Source organism: Electrophorus electricus, chromosome 4, assembly GCF_041902795.1.
Source record: "Electrophorus electricus isolate QZ-2024a chromosome 4, ASM4190279v1, whole genome shotgun sequence".
Taxonomy (NCBI): domain Eukaryota; kingdom Metazoa; phylum Chordata; class Actinopteri; order Gymnotiformes; family Gymnotidae; genus Electrophorus; species Electrophorus electricus.
The window spans coordinates 9,433,540-9,459,110 of NC_137500.1; the positions used below are offsets into that span (position 1 = coordinate 9,433,540).

General features: G+C 39.6%; 1 protein-coding gene across 3 annotated transcripts; it reads right to left on the reverse strand.

The window, feature by feature from the left end:
• On the reverse strand, positions 1 to 24,739 carry LOC113583653 (neuronal acetylcholine receptor subunit alpha-7). Of its 3 annotated transcripts, XM_027020088.3 has the most exons (10): positions 24,360 to 24,738; positions 22,951 to 23,090; positions 16,906 to 16,950; positions 14,605 to 14,714; positions 13,177 to 13,256; positions 7,572 to 7,739; positions 3,907 to 4,101; positions 2,003 to 2,089; positions 1,293 to 1,402; positions 1 to 799 (listed from the first exon to the last, which is right to left on the reverse strand). In XM_027020088.3, exons 1-10 carry the CDS (start codon positions 24,412 to 24,414, stop codon positions 257 to 259), a joined length of 1,533 nt encoding a protein of 510 aa, XP_026875889.1. In that variant the 5' UTR covers positions 24,415 to 24,738; the 3' UTR covers positions 1 to 256. The 3 variants fall into 3 exon arrangements, with proteins under 3 accessions (XP_026875889.1, XP_035376074.1, XP_081568372.1); XM_035520181.2 differs by lacking the exon at positions 16,906 to 16,950 and having other exon boundaries at positions 24,360 to 24,739; XM_081712246.1 differs by lacking the exon at positions 7,572 to 7,739 and having other exon boundaries at positions 24,360 to 24,739.
• Positions 24,740 to 25,571: the final 832 nt, after the last annotated feature.

A 25,571-nucleotide genomic window follows, 5' to 3' on the forward strand; every position in this document is an offset into this window, starting at 1 on the left:
TTCATCTCCATATTCTGTGTATTGTACATTGGGAACAAGTAAGCAAATACAGTCACTACAGTTATGTTACACTTGAATCTGTGTTCATTTGTGTAACGTATATAAACCCACAGGTTACAATGACTGTTTCAAGGAGTGTTTTCAGTCACTATTTTAGATGTGCTATAAGAGTAAATGCTTAAATAGAACTGACTATGAAATTACTGTTGAGAAATATGTAATACACAGAAAAGTATGTCTTAATGTCTTATTTGTTTTAACTGAAGAAGTCTTTAGAGATAGCCTCCACAAAGTTAGGTGCAGACATGAGAATGCCAAATGTGCAGAGGATGGTGAAGATGGAGAAGGCCATCAGACAAAGGCGATCAATAACCGCTGCTGCAAACTTCCACTCATTGCACACGCTCTCGTCTTCATCCTGGCTCCGGAATCTCTTTGCTATGTACCTCACTTCCTCCAGAATCTTTGCCAGTTCTGTCTCTGAAGCCCCTCCCACAATACTCCCAGAGACTCCGCCCCCGGGCAACAGCACGTCCTCCTCGCTGGCCCCCATGAGACGCCCACAGAGCACACCTGAATTAGGTGAGGCAGCATAGTGGACCCCTTCCATTCCCCTGAAGCCGATATAGAGCATGTTGCTGCTGGTAGGCTGCAGTGCCCCCTGACTGATGGAGAGCTCTGTGCTGGAGACACTGCCCCTGTGAAGATGCTTGTTGTGGCAGGCTAAGCGGACGCGCTCATCACCTGGACGACGCATGCGCAGGAACCAGGCACACCAGTTCAGCAGCACCACACGTGTCTGCACCCAGAAGTATAACAAAGGTGAGACCATGCCAGAACAAAACTGAACTATGCCAACATGGGTAATCCAAACATTTATACTCAATGAGCTAACACAAATGCTACAAAAGATGATCAAATGAGAGCTTGTTAAATGAAGAACTTTGTATAGTGTATCTAATTATGCATTGGCAGTATGAACATTAATCAAATAAACTGCATAATGGCCCTGAGGTAAAATGTTATGCATTTAATGCACCATCTAGATGAGTTTTTTGAATATCAGTAGAGTAATCAATGTAACTGAATCGATGAAGGGTAACCCTGGTCTGGTCTGAGGGGCTATCTGATATACTTGCCATAAAATGACCCCCAGAGCTTAACCAGAGCACATTCTTATTCTCCTCATGGCTGCTTCCAACCAGGATCAATGCACAGGCCCTGTTCTGCCCTGGGACATGTGCTTTAACCTTCAGGAGTTGGACAAAGAGTAAGAGAGGATGATCACTTACCCACTTTGGCATTTTGCCACTGTCTGGGTCACGATGGTGGTATTGTAACACAAGCACTGTAGCTATGACTGATAAGCCAACAATCACCATGGTGGTGGCAAAGTACTGAGCTAGAACACACACACACACACACACACACACACACACACACACACACAAACACAAACACAATCAATGAGGAAGGAAATGGTTGAAATCCTATTAGGTCATAACATATGTATACAACTTTTCCTACGTACTATACTAGACATACTATATGTATAAACCACTTTAGGGTATAAGTTTAATTTTGTACTTAACTCCAGAAGAAATCACTGATTATCTTTAGAACAGTGGGGAGCTTTTGGACATGAAAACCTTGATTAAAAAAAATTCAAAAGAGCACTATTCAAAATTGGAGGAGAGAATGGATGCTATTTCTCAGCAAGCCAGCTTACTCCAACAAGTGTTGTCCCATGTCTGTCACTATATTTCCTTTCCACTCAGTTCCTGACTGTTTCTGCCCCTACACCAAACTAAGGGTGAATTACATTTACAGAATTTGGCACCTGTTCTTACCCGAGCAACATACATATATTTAGCAACATGCATATATTTATCAGGTCTATAGGACTGAAAATAACAAATACAGTCAGAGTTAGTCTTCAGACTTCCTTCTCACCATTGACCCTGCTAAGAAATGACACCCAATCATGGACAACTTTACTAACCAATCAGAGGCACAGAATCTGATGTTGCTGGCATGATTTCAGCCACCAGGAGCATGAAAACAGTCAGTGACAGCAACACAGTGATTCCTAGAAGAGAGGATATATCATCAAAAAACTGAAAGGCACATTTTCTTATTACTATTTATATTCCAACAAAGTATATATGTATAAACCTAATCATTTTAAAATCTTCTGCAATAAATCACTCCCTTTTCTCATTCCAGCACTTCATAGTAGTGCGTGGTGCGCAACACCAACCTCACACCTCATGTACTCCAATAGAGTGCCAAGTCAGGGAGAGGCAGCTCCAGCTAACAGCAGTCTCTCAATGGAGGAACTAGTCTGCTTTTGTCCTGCAGCCACAGAGCATGGCTCAGTGCCAGCTTCAAAGAATGTTCCTTAATGAATTCTGGAGTTGATAAACCTCTACAAATGCAAGTGATCTCAACTCATTAACAGTCACGCTTTATTGTGGAAAGATCAAATACATCACTCACCCTGAGTAAGTTAGAAAATAAAATGTTGAGAAATGTTAAGTTTTAGTTATGTTCTGTTAAAAACGTTACTAGTTATAGACCTTCACCTAAATTCTGACAACAACATCCATTCCATTCTAAATATAAATTGCCATTTCCAAGGAAATTCCTACCCTAGCATAAAGATTTATATGAACACACATACAATAAACTCCTCTCCAAATACTTCACTCTCTCACGCATGCATGGTGTGTTTCAGTGTTCTATTCAAGGTATAATATTTTACTGGATGCAATATCTGCTTGTTGATATTGTAGTGAAATACAATGCTTCTCTCTTAACCTCACAATATTTTTGGTTAAGCATTCCCCCCCCCACGCTGCTCTCCTGTGGGATTTTCTGCAGCTGCTATTTTCTCAGCTGAACCTGCCCCCCCCCCCACACACACACACATTACCCTACCACATCTGTCCTCATCAACCCTATCAGAAAAACACAAACCCAGTTCAGCCACTGTGAAACACTTTAGCAGTGCATAAAATGACATTGCTACTTTTTGGGGTTATTACATTGACTGGCCAAGAGAATGTGTTGACTTCTAACCCACTACATCTTTATTTTGCCTTTTGAGACACATCGCACACTATGTCCCAAGACTAAATTGTATTGACTTAGTAAATTGTCTTCCTCTTAGTAAGACATATGTGCCTGTAGCACATACTTCTTAGACATTCCTCCCGAATATGCTAATGCACTCACATTCTCACAACCATTGTGGTTCTTTTGGAGATTAAAGAATGTGTTTTGAACACAGAATTCATTAAGCTTCACATTATGTTGCCAATGTTTTTTGATGTTTTATATTTTGATGATCAATGTTTCGCATAGATTCAAGTTTTCACAGTCAGCAAGATTTCCCTGTCTGTCACCTTTGTTCTCAGCTTAGCTTAGTTGCTCATCTGAGCTTGCCCACTTTGGTAAAATGATTACTTTTTCCAAAGACATCATGGTGAATTTAAATAATACAATCCAAGCAGAGAAGTCCTTGGAGAATCCAGCTAGTCTGCACTTTTGTTCTATTTTGGTTATATCTCCAAAAGCACCTGAATCATGTCATAAAGTGCTTTAGGAAGTGAAACTCTCATGCACTTTATTTTTTATGTAAATTAAAACACTTCATTTCCAGTATAACTGGCAGGCCAATTATAGGATGTATTATAGGAAGTAGAATAATAACTGACAGTTATATATGCTGTGAAACAATATTGGTGTCCTCTGTGTCCTTGTCATTATGCTTTTGTTTGGCTTATTAGAACTGTAGTGCTTCCTCAAGTCCAAATACTGAACAAATATCCACTCTAAAAACTGGCCCAAGTGTATGACATGGACACCATGGAAAGAGAAAGAAAAGGAATGTGAGTGCCGTACCCAGTGAGATCTTTTCTCCTGAGTCAGCGGGCAGCAAGAACACCAGCAGTGCAAGAGTGGATATGAGCACGCAGGGGATGAGCAGGTTCAGGCCATAGTAGAGTGTCCTCCTTCTCATCACCACTGTGAAGGTAACGTCAGGGTAGGGCTCCTTACAGCAGTCATAAAACCTCTCATTCCGCCGTCCAGGGACCTCTAAGATACACACACACACACACACACACACACACACACACGTACACACACACACGTACACACACACACGTACACACACACACACACACACGTACACACACACACACACATACACACATATGTACACACACACACATGTACAAACACACACACACACCCATATGTAAAAACACACATACACCCATATGTACAAACACACACACACACACACACACCCATATGTACAAACACACACACACACACACACACACACACATACACCCATATGTAAAAACACACATACACCCATATGTACAAACACACACACACACACACACACACACACACACACACACACACACATACACCCATATGTAAAAACACACATACACCCATATGTACAAACACACACACACACCCATATGTACAAACACACACACACACACCCATATGTACAAAACACACACACACACACACACCCATATGTACAAAACACACACACACGCACACACCCATATGTACAAACACACACACCCCCATATGTACAAACACACACACCCCCATATGTACAAACACACACACCCCCATATGTACAAACACACACACACACACACCCATATATGTACAAATACACACACACACACACACACACACACACATATGTACAAACACACACACACACACACACACATATGTACAAACACACACACACACACATATGTACAAACACACACACACACACATATGTACAAACACACACACACACACACACACAAACAATACACACAGGCATAATGGGATTTTTGTTCATCAGCCCACAAAATAGCACAAGCAGCCTTAAACCTATAGCAAAAACATAGGCCTCTAACACAGAACACAGTTGCACTCATACTACCCAACTAGACTGAAAAACAAGGTTTTGAATAACTTGTAGACTCAGCAAAATTCATAAAAGAACAGGCTTAATCTTTGCAACAACCAGTATAGCAGGAATAATCCAATTTCCTCAAGCATGCCTGTGCCATCCCATGGTTTTTAATTATGTGGGTGGTCTATGGCCCATTGACCAAGAGCATATGTTCTTTCCCTTCCATCACATCCTGTCTAATTTCCGTGTGCAAATAGGGGTATTTAATCTCCCTGCTGACCACCAGGTAATCCTTTAATCGGGCTTTAGCATAGCTTCAACACCAGAAACCCACAACAGTACTACAAAACACAGTGTTTATGTTTCTGTTGTTCTTAATATCCATTGCTACTAAATAGTGAAATCGATTAGTTACTAAGTGTGTTAGTAGCTGATTTGCCATATAGAGCCTTTAAGTGTATGGTTTCCACTCTTATAATGACTACTGCTCAAAACACTATGCTAAATTCTAAGCATACACACTCCCATGCCCAAATTAGCAAAGATGTCAATTCATCACTCAGTCCAATGATATTCATATATGCCAAGAAGAATGTTTAATTATCTCTAATTTGACATAATTTCCCAGGGACAGCATGCACAGCTGATGGCCATTGTTATCTCCACATGACATTCTGCATGTTTATTTCCGAACAATAAAGACGATCCGGTCCCTACTAAAGAGATCAAGGGGATAGAAATGTCATTGCTGCATCAGGGGATGTTGCATAAAGGCATTCTGTGGAAACAGTTGATTAGCAGGTTGGGAGCAGCCTGCAGACTGGCACTGTGTGAGATCCTGTGGAGTTACATTTTGGCCAGACTTGCAGGACTGGCCCCTCGAGCTTCCCTGCTAAATATGTCAGCACCCTGCTGAGTCACTCTGCAGAGGATGGGAAGCATGATACAAAGGTCGAGGGCCTGCATCTGTTTGTTATGTAAGGTCTGTTTCATTTTGGTTAACAGTCCTGAACATGCCTGAGGGTTGACCAGTAGATATTCAAGGAAGCCAGTTTAGCAAGCCCCCTTTTTAACCTTGTGTTCATTGATTTTGATGTAGCATATCCTGTTATATGTTCCAGAACATTTGATTAGAATATCGATAACTGAGGTCAATAAACACTGAGTGGGCTGTTCTTAAGTGAGGCACGTTCATGGTGAACTCATAATCAAGGGAGTGCAAGTGTCAAAGTGGAGAACTCAAAATATTTTCAGTGTATACATATTATGAATAGATTAAAAACATAACATGGCAGCATCAGCAAAGGAACAAATGTTTGCCAGGCAAAACAAAGCTAAACATTATATACCAATGAGGGTGTCAAACTGTGAAGTTGCATAAAGCTTAAGTCAACATTTTCTAGGCTGTAATAGCTTAAACTATTGTTTAATAATTTGGCAATTCCTGAATAGATATATTATTTCATTCCGTTAACTGAACCCTAAATGAAGTTAACTGAACCCTAAATTATAAGTGTAGGCTTATAACTGGATTTTACTCTCTCACCAACAGGAACAAGTTCTGTTTAGCAGGGGTCCTCAAACATTCCAGTAATCAAATGGCATGAACAGATTAATATATACACAGTCCTCTTAGGTTAAAACTAGATGTTAAAATATTGTCCTTTCAAAAGGGACACACCCTGTGCAAATTTGTTGCACACCCTAGGCTTCCAATAAAATGATTCATTGACTGAGTCTGGCCATTTGGCTTAAACTCTGATGATATGGGCAGCACAACAGTGGATAAGAGAAATGAGCTGCTGTAGGCACATTCTGAGAAATGAAGCTTTAAACTGGAAGACATTCTGTCAACTGGAAGGCAATATCCTGTCATTTGATTTTCTAGTCACATAATCATTATTTTCGAAGTTGTAATGAGGGTTCTGTGTGTGCAGCCTATGACACTTAAAAATACCTAAATATGCTAGTTATTAGTGGTGTTTAGTTGCTTGTTGCCTAAAGCCTTTGCACAGACTTCTATTAAAAATGGCAGGCCTGTGACTCTGTGGAACTCATCTTAAATTGCCCTCACATGTTTCTGGCCAGGATACATGACAAAAATGTCCTGAAAAGGAGTGCTAGGGATATAATGGACCAACATGTAGTTGTTTTACTATCACAATCATCATCTCCTTTATAAAAAGAAAATCTTCAAGTGTTTTAAAAAATCCAAAAACAAAGTCCAGTAAGGCATTCAATTGGTACCAAACTGACGATAAATCTACAATTTGTAACTGAAATGTAAGGCTAAAGAATTTCATCCAAATAGGCTATGTGATTGACTGTGCTGAAAAAAGTTGAACAAAGTGACTAATTGGGGTCTAATTAGTCTCTTATGATGTAAAACTTTGTGACACCTGTTTACTTCAAGTAAACTTTCCATAGCGCAGTGTAGCTTTAGACTGCAAGTCGTCATAGTAACAATCCTATTTTGATTCTGATTTTACTTTCTGAAATAAAAAAATACCAGAACTCTGTGAACTATGTGAATTAGTCACAAAATATCTGGACTATCTCTTGGCCTACAATTTCAACCTCATATCTGACAGAACTAATGAGAAATCTGTACCAGTACGCCTACCTACAAGATCCCACTCCCCGTTGGCAATGTATCCTGTGATATCAGCCTCTAACATCTGCAGATCTAGTGACCAGCCACCATACGTCCATGAGCCGAACTTCAGGTCACACCGCTGGACATCGAAAGGGAACCAGCGCACATCAATGTAGCAGGTGCTCTTAAAGATACCTGGACAAGAAGAGTCTGTTTAATTAGCTCACATACAACAGTGGGAAATTATTTAATGGGTATTAAAACTGATAGTCTGCACAAAATGAAATAAATGAGAGAACAGGAATAGTCAGAACCAGATATATATGATGAAGAGACTTCTGAATTTTTATTATGTAGCACATTACTGAGCCACAATGTCTATTTACATAGTATGTTATAAAACACACAAACACACACACACACACACACACACACACACACACACACACACGCGCGCACAAAAGAAGCCAGATTTAGAGAGCAGAACAGCAAATTCTACTGCCTGAAAGGGAAAGCTTTTACCTGAGATTTGAAAAGTAAAATTGAAGGTGGTTATAGAGAGATGAGGGTGGTTCAAAATTTAGGTACTGAATCACCTGTCACTCATTGCATTGTGAGCATCCTGCTGCCTGAAGACCTAAAGGTGGAGAATCTTAGAAAAATAGACAGGAGCAAGGCTGCAGTGACTCCGAATGTAATAAAAAGGAATGTGTACTGAATATGGGAAGAGATCAGTAATCAGTATAGTTTATGAACAATGGTGGTTACAGACACAGACTGCCTAGTGTGTGAAAGTACTCCAGCAGCTACGTTTTGAATTAAAAGTTTTAGCAGAGTTTTTAAAAGAGTTTTAGCAGGTAGACCAATACCTTGAGTATTACAATGTAAATGAATGAGTAATGAAGTGATGATCAAGCGTTACTCTGCGTGCTGACATTACACGAGCTATGATTGGCCGCATGATCTGGTGATTCACTGCATGTGCCTCTGAGGACACATGTGAAAGCCAGGAGTCGGCATCAATGTACAAACAATAAATGTGTTTATTCCAGGTTAGTAATGAATCACAACTCAAGGAAAATTCTAAAAATGAAGGTATTCCTAATTTGAAATGCAACATAGTAAGAAAACTGTTGCTCCCAGGGCCACTGTCTTCTCTAAAAATCAAACAAGACTGCCACTGCCTAAGCTACTAAAAACCGAGCCAAAAGATAATGTCATGACTTAGCAGTAACTTATATCTTAAAGTGACAGTACTCTGAAGGTTATGAACATGATCTAAAACCTAAAGTGCTTTGGCTCCCACACCCTTAAGGCCATCATGGATTTTTTGGGTTGTGTTTGTTAGAGGCATATTGCTTTAAAAGGTGTGGCTTTAAATATGAGCTTGGAGGGAGGTGCCAGACCTCACTGTTCAGCCTCTTTGAGGTGTCATGGGCTTAATTCAATGAAACACAGATGAAGGGATTTGCCTACCTGATGACCTCTGAAAAGAGCTTGGGAAATTGGGGTTGCTGTGATGAAGAGAATAAACAATGCCCTACACAACTACGTCAACTGATGTTAACAGAGGAACTGGATAGTCTGGATTTTTTATTTGGTGCCTACAAGTGATACAGTTATCAGTGTTTAACCAAAGATAGTTTGCATCCAACCACCATTTCCAATCGGAAATGCATACCATCAACCCCATGGAAATGATGGAAGATTCCTCATTAGTAACTGTAGGTGAATTGGCATCTAGATATAATGAATCTCATCTGCAAGACTGCAAGCTAAAACCAAGGCTGTTGATGAACTGCCCTAGAGTCATGTATATGACACAAGAGGGGATTGTAAACTTATCACTGGGGTACACCATGAGTGACCTGGGCAGTGGCGTCCAGTGTTCTGCTGGAATGGTAAGATCTAAGCCATTCTAGAGCTGTGCTAGTAATTTAAGGAAAGATGGAAGAGACGTACGCTATGATTTACAATACCAAAAGCCATGATCCTGTCAGAGAGAAGACTATTTAGCAAACCAGCATCAACAAAAAGCAGGAGGTCACTAATAACTCTCAAGAGAGCAGATTAAGTAGCATGATATGAATGAAAGGCACACTGAAAAGGCTCCCAATAGAAAATCTCTAGAGAGCAAAGCCATCATTATTTCTATCACTTTAACTAGAAATGGTAAACAGCAGGTTAGTCTGTATTTGGCAAGAACAGTAGGGTGAAGGCCATGTATCTTCAGCACCTACAACAGCAATTCTTCAGTGCTGAAAGAACAGAACAAGTAGATGTGAATTCATTAAATGTGCAACTGGTGCGGAGTTGCCAGACTTGAGAAGAAAAACTTGGACAGGATCAAGCTGAAGGGATGTAGGACTCAATTTAGTAATTAATTCAGAGGCATTGATGGGATCTACAGTAATGAAACCAGTGAACAAACTGTCTAAAGCAGGTAAAGGGGTTTATTGAGAAAGGAGTATTTGCGGAGCAAAGGAAAAATGTTGAGATTTTTCTGACAATCTTTGAAGAAATCTAGAAAAGTGTCAAATTGCTCAGCAGTACTTGGAGTAGTTGAAATATGGAGTGTGAAGAGTTAATCCTAAACAGGATTCTGAGACAAGAGCTGCCAAAGGTCATAACAGAAAAGTAACAGAAGGGCTCCCTATATGTAAACGTTACCAAGATAAAGCTGAATTGCAAGCAGCCAACTAGCAGCCTTCAGAACTCTTAGTATGGGAGCAAACTATGTAGAGGATGGTGTAGCTGGAACCAGCCTGCTCTTTAATGTGACATAACCATTGAATATACGTTGTTGAAATAAAATTGTTATAGTATACGCTCATGGCACCAGTAGACAAAAATGCAGAAATGTCAGAGAGGCAAAGCCTGAAGAAAGCCAGAAAGTAATTAGGGTCAACAGACTTTTGTAGGTTCGACAGATAGGAGATAAAGTTTTTTTGAGAGTTGTAGGTTGGCTTTCTGTTGCCATATTCAGTGAGTCAATGATTAGAAATACCAACTACAGATACAGGGGATGTCTGCATGCTGTGTAAATTGAACACAATCCAGTGCAGACATAAATGCATTAGAAAATGAGCCCAGTACTTTGTAAAATCAGATGGTAGGAAGGAGGCCAGTGAGGCCCATTGTTCTGGGCATATTTAGGGGGTGATATATTAATAGCAGCAACAGTTTGAGGAATAATCAACCATCAGAATCAAGTATTCAAAATATGTTGTAGATTTTGCATATTTATTGCATCTTGGCCTTTAACGTGTCAAGGCTAAAAAGGCAGGATACTGATACATTAAGTATTTTTGAATACAAAAAGAAAGAAAGAAGGAATGAACAAGTGAATATGAGGGAGAAAGAGCTCAAACTGGAAGAGGGTGCATAGGGCGAATGTGCTCCTTGATGTAAACTGAACATATCCCTCATAAGACAAATGTCTATGAATTCAATTTGCTCCCAATCAGTGGGCAGCTGCAGAATGTTCCAGTCCTGTCTCCTTCCGTCATGCTGCGAGCCATTCCCGTTATCCTGTCTCCTTCCGTCATCCTGCGAGCCATTCCCGCTATCCTGCATTACTTTCCCCAAACAATAAAGGCTTCCAGATCTTTGTTAGTGGCAAGCTGTGTACCGAACATCTACTATAAACGCTACCCATTTTGCCTGTATCCAGTCATGCACTTCCCTTACAGAAGCACTGATATATTTCTGTTAGGCAGAGTGCTTGTGCCAACATCAATTTCTGTCAGCATTGGGACTTTTTTTTCTTATCAACACTGTCAGCACAAAGCTGATGGGTAGAGGTTACAATAATTATGTGTATGTGTGTGTAAGCGTGTGTATGCATGTGCATGTGTCTGTGTGCATATGCGTGAGTGCATGGTATGTGAGAGAGAGAGAAAGAGAAAGAGAGAGAAAGAAACATGGGCCGATAGGTGAAATCCTCTAGGGCAATATGGGGATAAAGCCTGGAGGCCACTGAAGTGACATTAGTGGCAAATGGGCTGAGCCTCATGGTCTAGGTGATTTAAACAAGGAGCTCAGGATCCATGCTCCTCTCAGTCATTCTGTCTGCAGCATGTCTTGGCATTTGTTTAGCAGAGTGCCATGTTCATGTTGTGGAGAGCCACAATACTGTTCAGGCTATGAGCATGAAGGACTTGATGAAGCAGTAAAAACAATATGCTTTGTTTTGGTCTTCCAGAAATGTAATTTGATAATTTGATTCCAGTTTGATCGTATACCTATGTTCAATTAAAATGTTTGTTTCCCAGGTCTACCATCACTCCATCAGTCCTAATGACATTCTTAAAGGTTGTAAAACATATTTATGTTTTTAGTGGTGACCACACTATAGATTGGATAAATAATACAGCCCATAGTTTGCAGTGCTATTGTTTATAAGATAGAGAATCTCACTAAGCAAAAGAGATTTTTATATTTTTCTTAGGCCTTCAGCATAGTTTCTCCCCATTTTCAGATATGTCAAGAATAGTCTGGAAAGGTGTATAGATGTGCTACAATTTCACCATGACTACACAGATAGCTGTGTTAAAACAGTACCTCAAAACAGCATGTAAATACATCCCCTCAAACAAGTATCTTGAGCAAAGTTAGACCTATGCTGGGTGCTGAAGGTCATATAAATCATCTCTGAGTTAAAGTACAATCAATATTTGTACCTTGGCAGTTTTTGTTGTTTTGGCCACAACTCTATAGATTCTTTAGATTTGAAATGAAGCAATGACAAAGAGGTTAAAGTGCAGACTGCCAGTTCTAATTTAAAAATATGTATGGGTAAGCCATGCAGGGAATCACAGTTATTTATGTATATTACATAGTCCTCCTATTTTAGGAGACACATTTGTAAAATTGTAAAATTTGGTACAATTGGCTGATCAGCAGGGTCTCAATGCAACATTACTTTATGTTCACAGAGCTAATACTAGGGTTTATTCTAGATGTGCCATTTGCATCTGGAGTGTTTTACTTTTCTAAACAAGAGGACTAAAGATCACTGGTAGTAACACGACATCAACAGGCCAAAAAATCTAAATTAATCAGACATAGCTAAATCACAATGCATATCAAAATCAATAGTTCGTTATGTTTTTGTGATGCATATTGTTAATTCTGTGTATAGGAACACCTTGACTTTTCAGGTCAAACCAAATGCCTATAAACAAATGCCCATGTTTTTCTTAAAAGGGGACGGGAAAAACTATTTTGCAGAAGATCAGGATAACACTATAACCTGGAATTTGCAGCTGTGTTCCAGCTATCAGAGGTACACAGGAAGACAATATCAGGCAAATCAATGATTAATTCTTCCTTTGTGTTATGAATTAATAGGAATTTAATGAATTCATATTCTTATATAAGAAAACAATATAAAGATAATATAGAGTTATGGGAAAATAAAAAATCCACATCAGAGATTCAGCAATACCTTTTTTTGGGGACAAATATTTACTTATCTATTCTTATATTCTAGAAGGTAATGTAACTTCCTGATGACACCACTTGTCATGGGTTTGTTTTTGTTTTTTTTGTGCTGTACAGGCAGATACCACCGAGTAGTTTACCAGGTCCAGAGCACAGAACAAAATAAGGAAGCTCAAAAGTAACTTACCTGGTGGCAGATACTGGCAGTGGCCAGATGAGTTGACCAGAACATTGGTATGAAAAGTAGCATCAAACCTCTCGTCAGCACTATGTAAAAATTAACACAAACACACACAGGTTAGCACTTAATAAATGTACACATCTAACCTTGCAGCTCTACAAAGGCACCAAGGATCATTAGGTTTTCTGATGGCCAGAAAATCTGCTGGAGCCACACCTTGGAAGCAGTGGCTTGAGGCTTTATTTAAGCCACAACAGGCATGAGATAGACTCAGTTTAAGGTGTTACAGAGCCCACACAGCAGACAAGAGATCGACTCTGCAGCCCTGATGCAAGAGCTGGAGATAGCAGCACCTGCTCACACAGCTAGCATGTGCCTCGAGCAGAGGCGGAAACAAACACGCACGCACACACGCACGCACGCACAAAGGATAGAGTAATGACAACAAGCAGAAGAGAAGCACAAGGAGAAGAGAAGCGATGCCTCACACCTCTGCTTCCCATTTCTCTTCTTCTCTCTCGGTCTTGAAATGATATGAAAGATTATATAGTTGACACAACCATCTGATTTAGGCCACAGCAGACATGTTCATCCATTTAAGAAACTGCAGTTGGTAAATGGAGGGCATGGCATGTCCATGTGAAACATTGTGTAAAAATGTAAAGAGGTTCAAATATTGTGCCGTTATGAAAACTACAATCTAACTAACGACTGTATTGCTTTCAGACCTAAACCCATGCACTAAACCTCTCCAGTAAATATCTTTGACATGCCTTTGGATCCAACCCATGACTACATATCCCTTTAAAATGGAAACTGATACACAGGAATACCATAAGGATTTATACAGTTTCCAATTTCAGTTTAAAAGCAATTTGTTGCTGCACCCTATGTAGCAAGTGTAGGGTTGTAACATAGAAGAATGATGAAGAGAGACATCATTGATGAGGAGAGACATCATTCATTAAAGAAAATGCACATAATAAATGCAGCAGCAGTCTTTATTGTCTTTGGGGAACTTATATCTTGTTTCTGTACAGTTTTACAAATGTGAAACTAATTTTTCTTTCATATTTGAGCACAAAAGCTCTACAAAACCTCTCCAGACCATCTTCAACCCATGTGTTTTGTTACAGTGGTATTTGGAAACTGTGTCTATATCTATTTTGACTATTCACTTAACATTTAAATACAACTGACTGATGGTTTGATCAAAATTTTATTAATATGTTAAATAAGATGCTACCGGTCTATAAATTGTTATTGTAAATATAAACTGAAAGAGAAAAAAAAGACTACAGGATGTTTTAGTATGGCACAATTGTTTTATATTTCTTTCTATATTTGCACCATTTTCGTTTGTTTCTTTGCTTATAAATAAATGGAAATAAAAACAAGCTAGGATGAGCTGAGGAGCAGACTTTGATGTTCTACCTGTTATACAGAAGAATATCAGGCTTCCAGATCTGACTATCAGGAAACCTCACGTTGGTTACACCAGGATAGTCACTCATGTTCCACTGCAAGTAATAATCCACCCAGTACTGAGGAGGGGAAAATGAGGGGGATTAAAGGTTATTATAGGAAAGCAGTCTTAAACCCATTCTCAGTAGCAAAAGATAAGGAGCATACAGGTACAAACCCAAAAGCATGCACAGAGAGTAAAACTGGTAAAAGGCATCTCCTCATAAAAATTCATTTCATTCTCAGTGACATTATGATTCTCTGTGTACTGGGAATTGTTTTTCTCATGGGAGGCAGGGCTTCTGGTAGAGAGGTGGTGTTTCCTGGGAATTCAAAGGTTCTCATGCTCTTTAAAAAAAAATCATTATATAATGGGTAAAAAGAGTATAATTTAAATATAATCTGTTTGTTTAACTGTAGAGGAAGAAGAGTTAAGGCCTGGTGTGGTCTCTAGTCAGTGATAAAAATTGAATTTAAAAAATGATAAAAATGTATCATTTTTAATTTATTTTAATTTATCTGTCTATACGAAAGATATTTAGTAAAACACACAGATATAGTCAGGGTCTCAAACAGTAGATGTCCATACTTCACCAGGCTATGGAACACATCACTTCTGATGGGGAGCAGATCAGATATCTGAGTCATCTGTGGTATAGCCCCCAAGGATGACCTCACATCCATGAATTAGAATTCATTTGAAGCATCAGTCTAGGCAGTGGCCTGGTCTAAGTCAATTTCTTTAATATCATATCTAATGACATAATGTACATCTGGAATGATGCTCGGTGGGTCTGGTGAAACTTGGAATATTTGTAATGGCTCATTCTTTGAGAGTAAGCTGCAGAAACATGACCATGCAGTGGACATGTCTCAGTGCGAAGGCATGCGTTCTGGTTGTTTCATAATCCTGTTTTGTGACTATGCCCTGCAGTGATTGTTTTTAGTATATATTGCACCACTCTGTTTGGAGTCAGAATGCAGAATTGGAAGCCCTCCCACAAATACAGTAAATCTACCCAGTAGCATGACTGAGAAAAGCAGAGCTCCAGGTGGTGGGGATCTGCAGGTAGGCTATGTCAACTACAACAGAAAGTCTGAAAAGAGAGATATGAAGCTTTTGTTTTTTGCAGTGCCAACTGTTTGATTTTTCACTAGCAGCCAGCATAATTATCACTCTCCATCCCTGACACATTTGAAATGCCGAAATAACTGACTGACATTTGGAAATATATAATCTCCTAGTTCTAAATATACCTAGCAATATTTAGACATAAAGACTCACAAAAAAGGCTCCAAAATACAATTTTTTACAGGCCATACAGTATAATTTATAGGCCTTATGTTTTTTGGATCACATAAAAAAAGGAGACAGGGAAGGGGGAAAGAGAGAGGGAAGAGAGAGATAGAGAGAGGAGAGAGAGAGAAAGAAAGCAGAGAAGGAGAGAGAGAGAGGGAAAGTGGAGAGAGAGAGAGAGAGAGAGAGAGAGAGAGAGAGAGAGAGAAGCAGGAAGGGATTAAGAATCTTATTAGCCTAGCTTTATTTCACATGACTGTTTAAGGTGGTAAGAATTCTAGAGTTGTTTTTTTTGTTTTTTGTTTTTTTTAAACAAACAGTGTAGGACCAATAAATAATCAAATTTGTGTGCATCATTCAAAAGCTACATTCATAAACAAAATGTGTACATAATCGTGTGTATATTTGTTCCTTGAAGACTATGTGATGCTCAGAGGAGTCACAGGCTGAGGGTTAAACAAACAAACAAACAAAAAAAAAACCCTTTATCCTTAGATCATAAGTAAATAGCCCTAACCAAACATTTTCACAGAGGCACGAGAAGACTGGAAGTAAAGTCAAGCACAGAGAAGAGAGAAGTTGGAGAACCAAACTACAAAAATGAGAGGCCACCTATTTTATATTTCAGTTGTTGAGACAGTATCTTTTTTGCCCTGTGTGTAATCCATAATAATCTGAGGTGCTTTCATTTGCTTAATGCAGCTACTCTTACCTGACTAGTAGTCCTTGGAGCCTAATTTCTGATTAGTTATTCCGTTGACCCATTATAAAAAAAAAATCAACAAAGATAAAGATATACATATATACACATAAAGAATTCTATTCTAGGATTAGTGCACAGCACATCTCGACAATATGCATGGCAAAACCCCTTGCTTCGTCTGCTCTGTTACACAGATCTCAGCAATAATAACTGCCCAGCTCAGAGACTGCCATCATGTTTACTGAATATGAATAAAGGTAAGAGGACATACCAGTTGTAACCAGATATTCGTTGTCAGAACTTGATTCTTTTCATCCTAGAAGACAAATATATATATATATTTATATTATATTTATATATAATATATATTTCACTCAGATGGCAAAAAGAAATCATATTGAGAATTTGATGTCACTGCTCCAACCTCTTTGTAATCTATACAATGAACTGGAAGAAATGTTCCCATAGGCAGGCCTGGCGTCATATCACCTGATTCCTTAGCACACTACAATACCCAGCAGGCTGTTCATCACCCAAACCAGGACTCAACCAATCAAGAACGTTACATCAAATCATCATCATCATCACCAGAATATTGAATTCACCTGTGTGTCATTTAGAAACATGTATATAAACTTGTCTGACAGTTTATGATATTGCAAAGAATGGCTTCCAGTGTTTTCTGATCTTACTGAGCATTATTTCCCTGATTCTACTACTGTGTATCGTACCTTCGATTTACTGTTTCTCGTGTCTGATTTTTGCCTGCCCCTTTTTGATTCTTCTGCCTAGATTTTTGGATTGTCTTTCTGGTTTTGATATGGACTGTTTTCCCACTATTTGAGCTACTCCCAACCATGCCCATTTTGTTTCGACCATTTCCCACCATGTTGAACTACAATAAAAGCCACGTCTTTTATCCACAAGCATCTGATTTGTGCCTGGCCCGTTACAGAATACTTCGCCTCCATGCAGATGGCAGATTGGGCTGCCTTGAAGCAAGCTTTGACCAACCAGAGTCAGCTAATCAACCAACACCAACGGGTGCTTGAGGGTTTCACACAGTCAATGGATACAATCGCCAAACAACAAGCATACCAACAAACACAAATGTCGGAACTAGGACAATGTCTCAGAGAACTCACCTCCCAGCTGCAAATGATGACTACTCCTTCTCAGTTCATTCCCATACCAGCACCTAGTACTGCTGCAATCAGTATTCAACCAACTTTCCCCGTGAATAAACTTGAAAAAATATGATAGCTCCCCAGACAAGTGTCAAGGTTTCCTGTTACAATGTTCATTATACTTCAATAGCCTTCCACCCTTTTCCAATCTAGCTAAGATTTCATTCATTACCTCTTGTCTTACCCAATCTGACAAAAGCTCTAGACTGGGCAACTGCCATCTGGGATAACGTACAAACAGCATCTTATAATGATTTTATCGCTCAGTTGAAGGCAGTGTTCAATTACCCACGAGGGAAGAGCCTGTGGGGAGATACTAACCAAGTTACGCGAAGGCCATCGTTCTGTTCTATGCATGAGAGTTCTGTGCTGGTGCTGCAGGTAGTGGATGGAATGATGCAGCATTGATCGTCACTTTCCGGAAGGGTCTCAATTCAGAGGTCTTACATGAACTAGCTTGCTGAGATGATGAATTAGATTTGAATCAGCTTTTAGCTCTATTTATCTGTCTGGATCATTTTTTTCAAGAACAAAAACAGTGTAATGCTAGCGGTTCTCACCCCACCTGTCCCTCTCCCAGATATAGACCAGAGCTTAGATAGTGGAACCTATGCAGTGTGATTCTTCATCCTTAACCGGAGAGGAGAGGCAGCGCAAATTCCAGGAGGGTCTCTGTCTTTACTGCGGAGCCTCAGGACATGTTGTCTGGGATTGTTGTCTTGGACCCAATCGATCCTCTTTGCTGAGCCACAGAAGAAGTATGCAACCCACATCACAAAACAAGGTAGTGATCTTATATTTATGGAATTTAGCTGATGCTTTTATCAAAAGCAACTTACAATTATGACAAATTGAGTGTTAAAGGCCTTGCTCAGGGGTCCAAACAGTAGCAACTTCGCAGTGGTGGGGCTTGAACCTCAATGATTACAAGTCAAGTACCTTAACCACTGAGCTACTTGCCCCCAAGAAAAATGATAGTTAACTTTCAATGTTGGGCCTCATGCACCATCCTCTGTGTTTACAGCCTTAGTTAATTCACGAGCCAAGTGCTTCCCCTGCCTGCTCTGGATGGATCACCAGTAGAAGCTGGTTCCATATAACTTCGCACTACATCCGTAAAACTCACCACAAGTGCACTCCATTCAGAACTCATCTCATTTCTGGTCATAGAAGCCTCATCATTTCCAGTCATTTTAGGTCTACCTTGGTTAGAACAACATAACCCAAGCATATCATGGCCCCGGAAGGAGATCACTCAGTGGTCATCTCAATGTCTGAGGAATTGTTTGACATTTCCTGTTGTTCGGTTATGTTCCACCACTGTAGAGATCCCTGCTGACAACCAAGCCTTTTCCTTCCCTCTCTGTATAGTCTTTAGTAAGAGGCATCATCCTTATGCCTATTCCATTGAGCTCCTGGAGGGAGCGGTATTCACTAAGGCTTGTATTTACCCTCTCTCCCAAGAAGAAGAGAGGGACATGGCTCAGTGCTTCATCTATATATTCTTCCAAGGCTTTATTCAGCTATCCACTTCCCACATGGTGTCGGGCTTCTTCTTTGTGAAGAAGAATGACATTGGTCTTCGCCCCTGTATTGATTACAAAAATCTCAATCAAATATCCAAGAAATAGACATACCCACTACCTCTTATTCCCGTCGCTCTAGAACAATTACAAGAAGCCAAGATCTTCACTAAATTAGACCTCCGTAGCGCTTATAATTTGATATGGAAAAAGAAAGGTGATGAATGGAAAACCACCTTTATTACCACCAGAGGTCACTATGAGTACAAAGTCATGCTGTACGGTCTCAGTGTGGCTCCATCCATCTTTCAGGCCTTCATCAATGATATCCTTCAAGAATACATTGGAAAATTCGTTATTGCTTATATTGACGACATCCTCATCTATTCCCTTGACATTGAAATCCACATACAACATGTACAAGCGGTATTAAAGACTCTTCTGGGTAACGGGTTATATATAAAGGGAGAGAAAGGAGAGTTCCACCTTCGAACTAAGAATTGTCTAGGATACGTGATCAGCCATGATGGAATCACTATGGATGATTAGAAGATCGAAGCTATCATCCAGTGGCCTGTTCCTGTTACCATTAAACTCCAGAGCTTCTTGGGATTTGCAAACTTTTACCAACGCTTCATACAGAATTTTAGCAGCATTGCAGCTTCTCCCACAGCTCTCCTGAAAGGAGCAACGACCAAGCTATTTTGGAATCAGAAGGCTGATCAAGCATTCAGGAAACTGAAAGAAGCTTTTACCAAGGCTCCCATACTTTGACATCCCAATCCTTCCATTCCATTTGTCATGGAAGTTGATGCTTCTAACATCGGGGTAGGAGCTGTATTTTCACAATGATATGATAAGTTCAAGTTACACCCAGTGGTTTATTTCTCCTGTAAGTTATCACTGGCAGAATGTAACTATGGAATAGGAGAATGTGAACTGTTGGCCATTAAACTGGTTTCTTCGTGTTCAATTTGCAGTCAAGGCAAGATGCCTAATACCCACCCGCAGGAAAGCTCATGCTGCTTCCCATACCAGAAAGTCCTTGGTCTCACATCACCTTAGATTTCGTTACTGACCTCCCTTGTTCCAAAGGTAACACTACTGTCCTCACTGTAGTTGATCGTTTCTCCAGGGGTATGCTGTTCATTGCATTCCTGAGTATGCCTACAGCCTTGCAAACTGCGGATGCCTTGTTTAATCAGGAGTTCCGTATATTTGGCATCCCAGAGGACATATTATCAGATCAGGGACCTCAATTCACATCTTGACTTTGGGATTCCTTTTTTGAACATATCACGGTAGCTATTAGTCTTACATCTGGCTATCATCCACAGTCAAATGGTCAATGCGAGTGAACTAACCAGGAATTGAGTAAATTCCTACATTGTTTTTGTACAATCCATTAGACTGGTCCAAGTTCCTGTTATGGGCAGAAATTGCCCAAAATTCACTTACTAGTTCATCCACTGGCTTGACTCCTTTTGAATGTATTTTAGGTTATCAACTTCCAATGGCTCCATGGACTTCCATCTCAGCTGATATCCCCACTGTGGATGAGTGGATGCAGCGGAGTGAAAAGATATGGGAGGTAACACATCAGCGTATCGAATGAGCTTTCCTAAAGAGGGGAGAACCCGATATACCAACCTGGTGACAGAGTGTGGCTCTCTACACGGGACTTCCGCAAGGTCATGTCACAAGTTAGGTCCCAAATATATCGGTCTATATGAAATTACCAAGCGCATTAATGATGTCACACATCAACTCAACTTACCTGCTCACTTTCGTGTTTTGAGGTCATTTCATGTGTCCCTTCTTAAGCCTATTGTTCTAGGGTCTTTGGATGAGGTCTCTTCTGAGGTCACTCCTTCTTAACTGATTGATTATGAAGACACTCCGATCTATGCAGTATGCATCATTCTGTAATCTAGGGGTGGTTCGCTGCAGTACCTGGTAGATTGGGAGGGGTTTGGTCCTGAGGAACAAAGCTGGGCTCCCCATTGTGATGTACTGGATCCCGGTCTCCTTTCGGACTTCCATGCAAGGTTCCTGGAAAGGCCTGTTCCTCGCCCTCGGGGTCGACCTCACCGCCTTCCTGCAGTAGATTCTCAATCGAGACCAGGGTCTGCCATGAGGGATCTGCCTACTGAGGGTCATTACGTGCATCCTCGTACCTCGGCCGTCTCAGACTCTTTAGAGGGGGGTACTGTCATATTGCCTTAGCACACTACAATACCCAGCAGGCTGTTTGTCACCCAACCCAGGATTCAACCAATCAAGAACTTCACGTCAGATCATCACCACCCGAATATTGAATTCACCCGTGTGTCATTTAGAAACATGTATATAAGCTTATCTGTTCATCACGTTGCGAAGTATTGCTTCCGGTGTTTTCTAAGCATACTGAGTGTTATTTCCCTGATTCTACTACTGTGTATCATACCTTGGATTTACTGTCTCTCTGCTCCTTTTGGATTCTTCTGCCTAGATTTTTGGATTGTCTTTCTGGTTTTGATATGGACCGTTTTCCCACTATTCTAGTTACTCCCCATTTTGTTACGACCTTTTTCCACTATGCGGAACTACAATAAAAGTCCTGTCTTTTATCTGCAAGAGTCTGGTTTTTGCCTGGCCCGTTACACCTGGTCAGAATGCACAGAATGATATGGGACAGGCTTGCAGCCTTCTGTGTGAATTTGGTTGTTTCGGTCATATTAGAATAATGTAGAAATAATGCAGAAAAACATCCCTTTAGAAGAATGGGGCAAATTGGGTGATTTAAGAGTCTTGTTACCATGATGTTCCCTGGGCATAACACAGTCATCCAAAAAACACAAAGGTGATGTATTCGGAAATTCTTCTGAAGTGCTCCATTTGTGTTTGTGTGTATAGGTACGTTTTCACATCTTCACATAATCTGAGACCATATTATTAATGTTTTACTAATCCCAACACCCTAAATACTGTTTAGTAAATCAGGATGTGAAACATCAATTTATATTGCTGTATATTATCAGATTATAAGAAAATTACTGTGGAATTTAACAGAGTGTTACACACAGAGAAAGTGCCAATATTCATGATCCCTGGGAGAAAGAATTTTGTATGCAGGGGGATGAGAGAGAGGGAGAGAGAGAAGTGTTTTCTCTGCTGTTTACATGCATTGCCACTACATGTTCATATAAACATTAAGATGTATATCTCTATGATTTCACTATCAGTTTGTCTTGAAAGGCAGTTGTTGAAACGTTGAGACATGCTTTAACTTCAGTGCAAATGTAAGTCTCTAAGGGTCTATAAAAAGAGATTGATTTCTTTTAATTGTTTCATTGTACTATAATGAGTCAATCAAAAGAAATCAATCTTGTGACTGACTGTATAATGAGTGTGAATGTTTAAACGGCACTTTTGTGTGTCATATGTCTGGTGTCCTTGGATAAATAGTAATATTATAGCATTAAGGTATAGCAAGTGTTGATATTTCTGCCATGTACTATATATGCTTTATTAATATGTATGTACTTACTGCAGCCATGATCTGCATGAGGCTGAAGCTGTAGCAGACAGGATCAGAGTTGTGTATGTGGGTTTATGCCTACTCACCACATCCATAATCTGCATGAGGCTGAAACTGAAATGAACAGTGAGAGAGTGTGAGTCGTTGTAGACGGGTCTCTCCAAGGGATTGTAGTTCTTCATCAGATCCTTATATAGACGCCGCTGGTGCTCCCCCTGCAAAGATACTGAGTTCCACACATGCATGCACACACACACACACACACACAAGAAATCAGGAAGAGGCAAGAAGAATGCTCAGAGTGGAATGGAAACATTATTTTCTTGCATTGCACAAATTTTATAAGCACAAATTTAGTTATTTAAATAAGTAAAAATAATACATTTACAAGGATTCTACCACTTCGTCAACATTCTGAGTCAATATTTTGTAAGCAAGGGACCAAAACATGCACCATTCATAGAAGGCATCACTTCAACACCCAGGGCAGGTGGCAATATACTGATCTGGGAACAACAACAACAACAACTGGCTCCTGTGGACTTGGGCACATAAACATATACCTACACTGCTTTGCAAAGGTAATGTGACCATAATTCCTGTAAGTGTTCCTCTCTCAGCTCTGAAACCCCCAACAGTATAGGAAGAGCAAAGAATGTGAAGCAAAGGGTCAAATTTAGGGTATATGGGAGCCAAATGGAAATAAAGATTACTAGGTCAGCTATTTATAACTTTTTGTTGTTCCAAACTGGATTTGGAACTGAAAAACACCAAGTGATCGATCAATGAAAGCATCTAGGCTGGACTGTTGTGTTCCACCAGCTGACTTTATTGAAGGAGGGAGCTAAGCTTGGTGGATAAGAAGAGCAGACTTATTCAACGGTCAGTTACCTCACAAGGCCCTCTATGGGCAAGGAAAGGAGATTTAAAAAGTCCAACCTTCTAATTAAGACCAAAGCTGAAGCAACGGCATTAAGGTGGTTGATACCAGTATTATGATTCTTTTTAATAGGTTCAATACCCTCAAAACATGAAAAGTCTTTAAGAGGATTTTAAGAGAAGATAACGTACATATTATAGGACTACTTCCTTTGAATAAAATAAAAAGTCAATTACTTGTTTTTCTTTCCATCTTTGTGTTGAAAAGAAACAATTTGAAGTTCTATGCAATCCAGGCACATTTACAGAACAAAATAAATACTACAATCCTTTAAAAATCAGGAATATCCCAAAGTAACCTGCACGAGCCCATAATATTTCTTGTGAATCCCACTCACAGAGTATTCAACCGGATTAATATTTTGCCATGAACTTCTGAACATTGCAAGATGGACATTGTATAATAATAATAATAATAATTATTCTCCAAGTCAGCCTATTTTAATTGTACAGATTATCTTATATCGACACAGCATAACCAATGTTAAACAAAGTCTTAGAAATAACTCTTTTTATCGCATTTGGATGAATTTGGTTAATAACACTTTAAACCTACCGTGCACCAAGAACGCAGTGGTCACAAAATACACTGTGAAATGCGTTGTCCCCATCGTCGCCAAAGCGGTCAAAAGAGCGAATAAAGGTTCGTCTGCTGAAGGGGCAACTCAATAGATGTATAAAACTAAAAAGATACGCCGCAACGCGCAGGTTGCCACTACCGGGGACATAGGGTTGACGAGTCCGTAATTTACACTCGCGGACCACCCGCCGTCTTCCAGCTGAACCCTTGAAATGAAAATAGAATTCACGGGGCTATAGCCATGTGTTAGTGATAACGGAAAAAAAAGTAGTCATGCTGGATTAGCATGGTGATCTATAAACCATGTGCGTCCTCATTCCCTCGTTGGCGGAATTTACACATTATGCTGCTTACTGCTGATTTGCCATCAGTCATTACGTGACGTTTAAAGTGCTCACTAGGCACTGGAGGCGTTGCAAACTAGTCTTAGAACAGCTTTAAGTATTTCACACAAGACTATTGCGGGTGATAATCCATATAGCACAAATAAAGCCAGTTGTGTGTGAAATAAAATCCAAATGTCCAGACGTGAGCGAAAGAAACATAAGCACACGTTAAGTTTATATTTGAGCATACAAACTCTATGAGACTCAAATCAAAACGTAATTATGCCCATTTCCAAATGTAGATGAGATTGCATCAAGACCCAAAAGATATAGCTTTTACCTAAACAACTTAGAAAATAGTCATAAAGACTACAGCTGATCTGTATAGAAATGTTTACCAAATGATATTTTCTTTCAATATCTTTAGATATGTATCTCTCTCACATACCCAGGGATCAAATTGCATCCAAGTATATTCCACAATATTCTCCAGTCAGAAATCCTATTTTATATAATTTCATATTTGACATAACATTGACTATTCTAGGCAACTTAAAATTATGTTTATTTTATGAATATACCTGTAAATAGACAGTGAAAGCATCACATTTATTTATATACATTTAATGTTTAAATATAGTGACAAAAGTTAGTATGTATGTTGTTTCTAATATTTGTGCTATGAGATGATGTTACACAAGAGTTACTGCCAAATTGTAGTATATCAATTTTAAACATTTTTTAAAATTAATATACTGTAGCGATGCAAAGGAATATTGGACTGATACTGACCAGATGAGTCCACTCCTGGTCAGTTTTGGGAAATCATTTCATTGCTCTATGATACAACAATATTAGCATC

Bases quoted from the DNA above. Each gene is read 5' to 3' on its own strand.
- LOC113583653 (XM_027020088.3), bottom strand. From the start codon at position 24,414: ATGGGGACAACGCATTTCACAGTGTATTTTGTGACCACTGCGTTCTTG. The intron at 23,091-24,359 runs GTAGGTTTAAAG...TGTGGAACTCAG, and splicing joins CACTGCGTTCTTGGTGCACG to TATCTTTGCAGGGGGAGCAC. The intron at 4,102-7,571 runs GTAGGCGTACTG...TGTGTATCTTAG, and splicing joins CGGGGAGTGGGATCTTGTAG to AGGTCCCTGGACGGCGGAAT.